This window comes from Nanorana parkeri, unplaced genomic scaffold (genome assembly GCF_000935625.1).
Source record: "Nanorana parkeri isolate BGI_ZX_2015 unplaced genomic scaffold, ASM93562v1 scaffold2411, whole genome shotgun sequence".
In the NCBI taxonomy this organism is placed as follows: domain Eukaryota; kingdom Metazoa; phylum Chordata; class Amphibia; order Anura; family Dicroglossidae; genus Nanorana; species Nanorana parkeri.
Genome location: NW_017308679.1, coordinates 10,751 through 21,154, shown reverse-complemented (window position 1 = coordinate 21,154; position 10,404 = coordinate 10,751). Strand labels below are relative to the sequence as shown.

The following is a 10,404-nucleotide window of genomic DNA, read 5'->3' as shown; positions in this document are numbered from 1 at the left end:
GTACTGGTGGCTGCACACAATTACACTCTACACCTGTCCCTTCCGTGAGCAAGGCGCTGTACAGATGTGAATGAACTGTCAAATGTAACCTACACAAATGAATGCAGCTCTTTATCCAATAACATATCAATAAAGGGTAATTCCACTTTCCCAGATGAATTTGGGAAAATGGATTCCCCCCCCCCCCCCCCCCATCTTGTCTCCTTTGCTGTTTGTCAGATTATCATCACATTAATGACTAATAAGGTGGCAGTCTAAAGCTCTAACTTCCTAGCAGGAAATTGGAATTTATGTAATAAAATGCCCCAACCTTATAAACTCACAGGATTCTCGAAAAGAAAGCACACCATGCATTTGGACATCTCTAAGTATACACTATAGTCCAGATGCTAATTTATAGCACTATAGTATCTGCCAGTGTAGATTTGTATTAAAATATTCTTGCAACCTCTTTGCTGTATGTGTAATTTTCTTGATTTCTCTTTTTCTAGTATATGTATTGTATGTACTTTTCTGTGTCATTACTAAGAAACAGTGGGCTTATTGCATTCTACTCAGCATAAAACAAGCCTGTGCTTGCCTACATGCCATATTATCAGTTGAGTTCCTAGGCAGAACTTATTGTAAGTATGTTTAACATGTCTGCCCATCCGCACTGAATAAAAACGACACCCATTTTTTTCACCAAAGGGCTTCAGTAGATTTCAGCTTTTAAGTTATGCCCAAAATTAAAAAAAGGCTTTTAGCAATACTGCAATAGTACAACTTAAAGCACTCCATTAACTTGCACCAACCATGACTCAAGCTCCCCTTTTCAACAGTAAAAGACAGTTTTCGTGCCCATGTCAACAGTCTTTTGTTCACGTCAGGACTGTTTCTTTCCCCTTAATAGTCAATTGGAATGCAAAAGCATCTTGAAGCATGTTAAATTAGCTTTGGAGAAGGTCAACTGCAGGTCAGAAGGAGGTCATCTGCAGGTCAAAAATACCTATCAATGAACTGAGCAATGAAAGCCCTTAGAAGCATTTCAAGCTGATTCTAAATGCAAGAGGAATGTACCTGAACACAAGCTGCAGTCACCCAACGACACAAGCCTAAAGCTGGTCAGTACAGTGCCTTAGTATGTTCATAGGTATCCTTATATATGACATATGACCTGGTGTGAACCCATTCACGCCAAGGCGGTTGCAGATCAGCACGGTTACCGCTCTGATCTCAAAAGGGAGGTTTTGGCAGTTTTTAATTACCTTTCAGAGCTGAAACACAATTAAAAACTCCCAAAACCACGCTGATCAGCGCGGTTCTATTGAAACCTGTGTGGAAACCGCAAGTGCAGGGAGCAATTTAGGCGGGGGCGGTTTGGATTGCGCAGTCGCATGAACAGTCCCAATAGCAATGTATGGGATTGTTCATGTCGGCGTATCCGTGCGGCCGAACCTCCCCGGTGTGAACGGGGTCTAAGGCAGGGCACTTGGTCTGCTGCCTTCCACTTTCTTAGTGACATATAATACCATACTCATATAGCATATCAACGATTACTTGTATTAGTATGCAAATGTCAATAAGTTCCTTATATGACCATGAAAAATTTATGTCATTATTCAGCATCTGTCAGCCTAAACTTTGATTACAAAGCATTTGTGCCTCATCCAAGTGAATATACAGAATAAAAAGTTCTCAGAAAGTGTACAGAACATTTTTTTTTGTTATGGCATTTTCACTTGAATGATTCAGTGAATATTTAATGCGTGTTCTCTTTCTTAACAACACCCACGAGACTACTAAAATGTTCTACTTGGAGAAATGTTCTCAGAGCAGAAACGACTTCCATCAGACAGGGCATCTGTTGGGAGACGCAGATGACGCTTTGTAGCAGGAGGAAAATTATTAACAGTGCCAGCACCAGTGACAGGAGAGAATGTGTGCTCCAGACTTCTTTCATATTACAGGTGAATGAACAGAAGAAAATGGAAAAATTAAAACCAAGAGGCAACTCATTTATGTATGGGACTTTGCTATACAAGCCATTCTAAAGACAATTTCCTATTGTTAGGAACTAATTACAAATTAAAATACATATCTCATTTTATTCATATATGCTTCTGAATTTTTTTTTCAAAATGTGAATATTCAGTGAGTCAGGGCCTGTTCACACGACGTCCGTTTTGTGTGCTGACCGGCTCCGTACGCTGCTGCACTCAAAATGCATCCCAATGTATCCCTATGTGTTTTATGGGCTCCAGTTCTCACGTGCGCAGTCCGTTCAGCTTACGACAGAAAAAATACTGCATGTCACATTTTGTCAGGTCCGGAAACGGAACGCATCCAAAACGCGGCCAAAAACGCAATGCATCAGCAGCTCCACGTCTGCTGATCAGGACCTGATCTCATGTGAACAGGCCCTTAAACTTCACCTAATCACTAACCCTTATATCAAATAATTTTGCTCAATGAAGACTTCCAAAACGTTCTATGTGCACTATACAAACTATACAAAGGAAAAATTGGAGTGACCTGATCTGCAAGACATTACAATTCTCATTTAGACACGGTTGTATCTTGCTTTTAATAAAGGTACTTCTACAAATATAAAGGCCAACTCCCAATAGCATATAAACGTTTTGGAATGTGTATAAATTAGGAACAACTGCAACAGCCAATCAATGGGACATTTGGACGAAAAAGTAAACGGTTGTGTTACACATTTTTGTCAATTTCCATATTGTTCTTTGGGACTAAAGCAGACATTAGAACTGTACCATACACTAGGGAAAGAAAAACAGTTGGACCCACTATTTTATGTGTTTGCTTATCTATCAGTTCTTGGTTAGAATGAGTATGTCTTAAGCCAGCTCAAGATGAAAACATAGTACGAAGTGTTACTGTTCATTTTAATATGGCTTACAACATTAAAACACCAGTTATCCTGTTATTTTCTACTATACAGTTACCCTTGCATCCATCCACTATAGTCATGGGAAGTATAAATAATTTAGTATGCATGAAAGAAAATTCAGCTTCATGTCACCTCCTTAAAAAGTGGCTTCTCACTCCCTGCATCTAAACTGTGGAGAATGTAGTATTTGGATAAAGCAGATATTCTGAACTGTCTAACCTTTCCAAGCCAAGTAATCTTAAGGGATGGAACCTCACAAATGGTATGATATGGTACTATATAGCAAATAACTTTTTCTGAAGCATACACAAAATGTGAAATTGTCTGTAATGGCCGTGTAGAGATTGCATGATGCAAATATATAAACCATTACCATAAACATTTGGACTACTTAAGCAATTAAATTGACGCAGTCACAAAAAAAAAAGTGTAATTAAAGAGATACTTCAGGAGTTAACAAAATTAACTTCTCGTTTTCGTCTAAGGGCTATATTATAGATATAACTACCTGATTCTCAATCCACCCAGCTGCTAGACTGGTCCTGGCAGCCTGTTCTCCCCCAGGATCCAGTGGTCTAAGGACCACTGAGGCCATCCCATCCAATGCAGGCTCATTCACCTGCATTAGATGTGAGGACGCCGAAGAACATATTACAGCCGGAGCTGAAGGGGATAGAGGTTAGTGCTGACTGCCGCAGGACTGAGGATCAAGTGACTATATCTTGTGTATTTTGGCGCCAAGACCAAAACGAACCCTTAACCTTTGCAGTGTAGCTCCAATACAAGGCTTTATTTTGTTAATAGCCGAGTTCCTCTTTAAGGCTTTTTAAAATACAGATATAATACTTACCATTAGTAACTTCCCTACAGTCATTCTTTGCTCTCTTGAAGAGCTACAGGCACTGCTGAGATCTGAATTGGTCATTCCAGGTGCCTCCGACAATTGTGTCGACCGCTGTTCGATGTAGCCCTTATGTCACTAGTGTGCCTTTCAAGAACTACAGGGCACATTGTACTGAAGTTAGAGCACAGAACTGGGGGATGCAGGCATCCGACACAAACAAGAGTGTCAGAGGCAGGCGATTCCCGCAGCAGCTGCAGCTCTGCAAGTCAGTGAAGATCGGCTGCAAGGGAGTCGCTACTGCTACTACCTGCATTTAAAATCTGCTTTCATTTACTTTTTTTTTTTGTGTGACCTTAAAATGTTGTCAATGTTTCATTTTGTTTGACCATTTTTATATAAAGTAGATGAGATACTATAACAAAATGTTCAATTTATGGGAGTTGCAATAAAGCAAAATTCAATAAACTATAAAAGCAAGTTCGGATCCAAATACTGAATTGAAGAGGTAAACAATATACAATCACTTAGATGATTTAAAAGCATTTTGAAGGATTACATTCTTCAAAAATAATGTTTAGGTGGCACACCTCCTATATATCACATGCCCAAAATAGCTTTTAAACAAAAATAAAACGTTGGTCCAATGCCTTGCAGGTTATTTCACATATACAATCTGTAGATCGGAATATCTGAAACTAGTCAGGGTCAAGGGAATGTCAGAGCTATTAAGAACATAAAAGAGGACAAACCAGGCACACCTAGTCAGTAAAAGTGAAAACTCACACAGATAAAAGCCCATCTCAGCCTTAAAGAGGATGTAAATTGCTTTGAATATTTTTTGTTTTTGTCCTAATGTGCAGGTTGGGTGGGGTGGCCCCTGATGACGCACCATGGCATCCGGATAATTCATGGCATTTTAGGGATGCTGTCAATGGGATGATTGTGTACAGATTAAAAAAAAAAAGAAAAAAAAGAAAATAAAAATCACTGTGGAGGGGGGAATTTGTTTGGGCTGAGGAAACTGCATGTCACCCGACCTCCCAGCAATTTTTTTATTTTTGTAACTTGACTTCTGCTTTAAAGAGAAGCTCTTCTGAGCCTGCCATTACCAGTAGTCGGGTCAGTACTATAGTCTCTTGGGCAGTACTGGATCTCCAAGGAGTGGAGGACCTACAAGAGATTGAGATACAGCAGCATCCTCCCAGCTGTAAAAAAGGTTTGGCCTCTCCTTCCAGGAAACTCCTCTTTCTCACCTGAAGCATGCAGTAGCCTCAAAATATATTAGGTGCTACATTCCCTGTATATTTTCTAAAACCCTCCTTTCCCAACATAAGCCGAACCTAGCTAAACTTAATGGCTCTTGTAAATGGCCCATGTCAACCAGCATGGTGCCTTTGAAATGCAGACAAAGCAGGTCAACACAGCTTTTTCATGCCAAATGCGTTTTCGATTCAAACAAAGCTGCATGTGTTTGAATTTAAAACGCTAGGAATAGGACAGTCCATCAACAAAAGTCCTAAGCCCACATGTAAAATGTGATTATATGAACATGGTACAAAAATATAACATTTATCAGTAATTAAAATATTGTTCTGATTTCATTTGCATTACATATTAGCAGTATACAACTGTACAAAGTTAGATCTTTGTGTAACTAATCATGAAATACATTCACATCTGGTTTCTTCTTTTAGCAGTCATCATATTAATGCTGTATACCTTTATTACTTCTGTGTTCATAAAGATTACTATTCCTACAATGTATTTGCAGCTTTTTAGTGGAAAAGTGGATTTGAAAATTCATTAAGTGATGTGATTCTTTTATCAGACACTCTGGGGCATTACAATAAGCTGATTACCAGACACCTTTTATAAAAATGATCTGTCCATAGTTTTTTCCTAGATTGTTTAACTATTTCATATCCTGGGCTTTGCTAAGTAACCTTACATTTACTTTATCACCACATACAGGCAGTATTATATGTACACAGCATGATGTCACCTTCTTCCTTGCCTGTGCACTCTGCCCCTGCAACACAGAAATCCTAGCAGTGTAATAAACCCTGTCATGTTCCCTTCTGTGGACACATCTACACATAGATGAGGAGAGGGGGTGGTGTTCTGTGGTCCAAATTAAGAACAAGCAAACTAGGATGACAACACTGCTACTTCATAGATGCAGTACAGTGAGCAGGTGTTGTCACACTAGTACAGGTGTGTTACTGGCTGTATCACCATGTGAAAATGAAGACAAAAGCCTAAAAAAGAAAAAACAAATGCAGCCACCACATCTAAGGACTGATGAGCTGCGATAAATACAATTTCTGCTTTTGGCTTTGGATACACTGGTTTGCCATGATCATTGTAAAAGAAATCCACACACTGTTAGATCCATGGATTTATTTTATTTTCTGCAGATCAGAAATGTTACATCTCCTGGAAAACGATACTCTGGCTAAAAATAAGTTACTGCTTTGTTAAATATGAATGAGCCTCTATAAACTGTTATATTTGCAAATGAATCTTAGAGCAGAACGCAAGTTGTATTCACTTATAAATAATGAACAGCAGAGTGTTAATGGCTCGGAGTAATTTAATTAAAGAACTGTCACATGCCACACTCTGGTGTTCTCACATTTAGATTACCAGAATTATATACTATGCAAAAATCTACTATAGAGTAGTCACCTTCCCATGCATGTTTAATGCTTGTCGGAGGTATCTTCGCTGCGTGTGACTGCCTCTGAGTCATTAACACAGGAGCAATTATTGGAAAGTTGCAGCTCAGTGGTTCTTTAATCATAATTTAGGAAGAAAATGTTTTACAATACTTTGTTGTATCCTTGTTTAAAATGACATGAAAAGAACAACATAGATGGAAATGCTTCTTTTGAAGATACATCATTTTTAGAGAACAAAATAATGAATACTAAGGGAATAAAACTTGTTTTATGATTGCCTGGAGAATTGTTAATATAATATATTTTAACATGTTAGGAAGGAAACATTCAGGTTGTATTATATTGCTAAGTAAAATGCCCATGTGTGGTTAAAGACTCAAGAAAAAAAGGGCCCCTTATGTCCTGCACAAAAATATTAAGTGATCCCATCAAGCCCTTTGTCTGCCAATATTTAATTCAATTGGAAACCTTTCTTTCTTTTGTCAGCCTAATATTTCTTCTAGTGGCTCAAACTGCAAATGGGAAAATGGGAAAAAAGCATGAAGGGCAGAGAAATATGGTTTTATTCTGTGCAGAACATATAGTGTGAACATTGACAATTGAAGTAGCGAAATTCATTAAAAAATACAAAGATTATTTAATACAAAGATTATCCTTGTTAATAAATGGCTCTTTGTGGTTATTACTGTGTTGGTTTTAAATTGTGTTGACTTCAAACAGGTGTACCTGTGAAAGTCTACCCAGCACATATATTCCAGCATTGGGTATTGTGTTGAATCACCCCCTGCCTTCTTATATTCTTTGGGAAGCGAGATTGCCAGGGATACATGCTCCTCCTCTTACTTTCTGTGACAAATATTAGGATTAGTAGGGAGAATAAAACTCCTTAGGGCTGCAGCATAGCAGAGCTAGGAACTGTTGCATGAATATCTGTGCACAGAAGAAGCCGATGTGTTAAAATGGGCGTCAGAAGCTACACAGCTATAAGAAAATGGACTAGATCCAAATAAGCAGTTTGGGGATTGGGTTCAGTGTGTTATAAGACAGCCCCAATGAATATGTTCTCCACCTTAGGTCTCGTCGGTACAACATAATAGAGTTCTGACACAACTGTCTCATGTACAAGCGGGGCTAATGGCAAATCCCCAAAAAGTGCTCTATAGGTTTGGAGAAAGCAAAATACCTGGGTTATGTCATTGGCCGGGGCACAATTAAGCCCTAAATCAATAAAATTGACCCCAACCTATAAATAAACAAACAAGTCAGAGCATTCCCCTACATTTTACTGTTTTACCTGCAACCTTTTATAATAAAGCTGTCTGCGTGTCAGCATGACACCGACCTACTGGCTGAAGTCTGCTTGTGCATCCTCCTTAAGGTCTGGGAGTACCTTTACTCCAGAAAAGGTAATCCCAGAAGAGTGAATGGTCACAGTAAGTATCAAAATATTTGCAATGTTAGAACTTTACTGCTGTAATATGTGCACATATTTTACATTAACCATGTATGAGATGAATTTCCCTTCTCTTAGCTCTAACTGTTAAAATATAACTGCTGGCTGCTTACTGAGACTGAACAATGGCCCTATGGCTCAATTGAGCTTAAAAAAAATATTTCTTGACAAAGACATATTACTATAGTTAGAGTGGATGCTTCTTTGTCATGTTTTCAGTCTAGCACCTGCTTAGCTAATCAACTAACCTCTGGGACAAGACAAAATATGTGATGACTGCGTCTCTCTGCACCATTTTTTCTTCTGGGAACATGTGCCTGCAATATTTTTTTATTTGCATAATTTTTCCCTTTTTTGCAGGGAGAATTTTTAAAAGATTCTTCAAAGAATGGGGCAGAGGGATATGCTAAAAGAAAGCATTTCTAGCTGCAATAATGAAGGTTTAGAGGCTTCTATCATTATTATAACGCAGACTTTCCCATTCCTAAATGCATTGTTTATATTAAAAATACAACTGTGGCAATATTTAGAATAGTTAAAAGTTACTTAACATTTAAAGAACAGAAGAAACACTGGTTGCAAGCTATTTTCAGTACATCATTCCCCATGTAACCATTACATATTTCCTGGACCCCTTGTAGACATACCTACATGATGTACAACTAGATAAAGTGAGAAACCGATCTTCACAAGCATTAGCAATTTCTAGAGTAAGGTTCCACTAAAATGACAACTATCCACTCAAGAGCTATTAGTAGCAATGATGAAGTAATGTTAATTGAATAATGGCTTAATGCCCAGAACATTGGCATGACCTAGAGTACCCTTGTCTGACAGCCATTTATAACTTTCTATAACACTTTAAAGGGAAAAAAAAAATCTCAAGGATTACAGTGCTGATGAAGGTAATGCGCAAATTATATTAAAATAAAAAGATGAGTCGTTGTGGGGAAAAAAAGGACTTCACACTCCCATTTTCATAAAGTCAGCGTAGATTTAAGTGGCTTATTTGGGGCTTGTTGTGTTTGGATGTGCTTCTAATAATCAAATCAGAAAACATCATATGATGTTAAACAGACCATAGTATTATAAAACCACCCCGACACAGAAAAAATCGAGGCCATGGAAGAGCGTGTCAACAAATAGCTGATTGTATTTAAGCCATGCCCATTTTTACCACCACTGCTCGCCAAGATAACTGAAAGCTCTGGAGGGGAACACACATAGTTCTAGAAAAGGTACAAACAGCTAAAGAACCTGCACTGGAAGTGTAATTATTCTTGCAAGCCAAATGTTTCGTCTAATTTGGACAGAGTAGTGTTGAGGAGAAGGTGCTGCATTGTTTTGATTTCTGTCTATGACTCCATTGAGAGAAGAATTTCTGACATTTACTGTCCCTGTGATGCCTGTATAAGAAACAGGGGTGTGATTGCCAACAGGACAGGTAGGTTAAACAAGTTCTAACCCTGCCTTACGCTACTAAAAATGTGCTTTGTCTGTGTCTTTGCTGGAGAGATTTACCATCAATTGTACTGACTGGAAGAGAAATCTCCCCAATAAAAACACAGATAGCAAGAAAAACTTGTCAGATATTCTAACCAATCCATGCTTTAGTTAAAACAAAATCAATAATTGGAATAGAGTTGGCTTTAAAGGGTTAGTTTGCTAAAACAGAAATTTCAGTTTTATAAAGATGCTGAAGAGGTTAACCCCTAGTTTCTTACATCTCTTGTGGACTTTATTGGTGAGAGCTGCACCTGCAGTGGCAATTATAAGAGATTTCCCTGTTAGGTTTTTAACTTATTTTATAGTATGGAAAATGCTATAGAGATGTCAGAACTTGCTGAGGGAGTATCTAAGACATACAATTACTCAAGGGCTGGGTCAGCCCACCAGGCTCTGCCTATAACTAAAATATCACTTTTGGATGGACTGACTTTTTAATAACAGCTTCAACAATATACTTCATATTAATTGCTGCACCAATCAGTGATATAGTCTTATCTAGCACTATACATAAAGCAAATTTTGAAAGAGTAGAGACCATACCTCTTCTGGCAAGCTGACTACTAGTCCTAGTTCAGTTGGCCCAACTAGCACTTGCAGAAAGTACTCGCTGCAAGCAGCCAGCACAGCCCGATGGGCTCGAAATTCCTTTCCTTCCACAACTAGAGTGACATCACAGAGAATGTCCTGCTTCCACTGGTCATTGAGGCACTGAAGAATGTTTGTACAATGCACAGTTGACTCATACACGTACATGGGGGTTTCAGTCTTGTCATCTGCAGACATTCCGTTCAGACCCTGAAAAACAAATGAAAAAGAATTCAGGTTTCCAGAAAAACTTGAGCAAAAACATCAATGATAAGAATGAACAGAATGATTGATATTGCTGAATTGAAGGGCAACCAGAAGCCCTTTGATTTTTATACAGCAAGTTGTCAGATATTAAGCTGGCCATACACTGCCCAAATTTTGTCCCATTTCTGCATAAATCAGTGGAAATTCAAAACGTGTGTCGCACTGTCGG

General features: G+C 38.4%; 1 protein-coding gene across 1 annotated transcript in view; it reads right to left on the bottom strand.

Annotated features, from left to right (window-relative positions):
• BACH2 (BTB domain and CNC homolog 2) overlaps positions 1 to 10,172 on the bottom strand; it is a 52,626-nt gene extending 42,454 nt beyond the window's left edge. The window contains exon 1 of the mRNA XM_018573522.1: positions 9,924 to 10,172. Coding sequence (XP_018429024.1) covers positions 9,924 to 10,166 — 243 coding nt within the window. The 5' untranslated portion in view covers positions 10,167 to 10,172. The remainder of the gene's footprint in view (positions 1 to 9,923) is intronic.
• Positions 10,173 to 10,404: the final 232 nt, after the last annotated feature.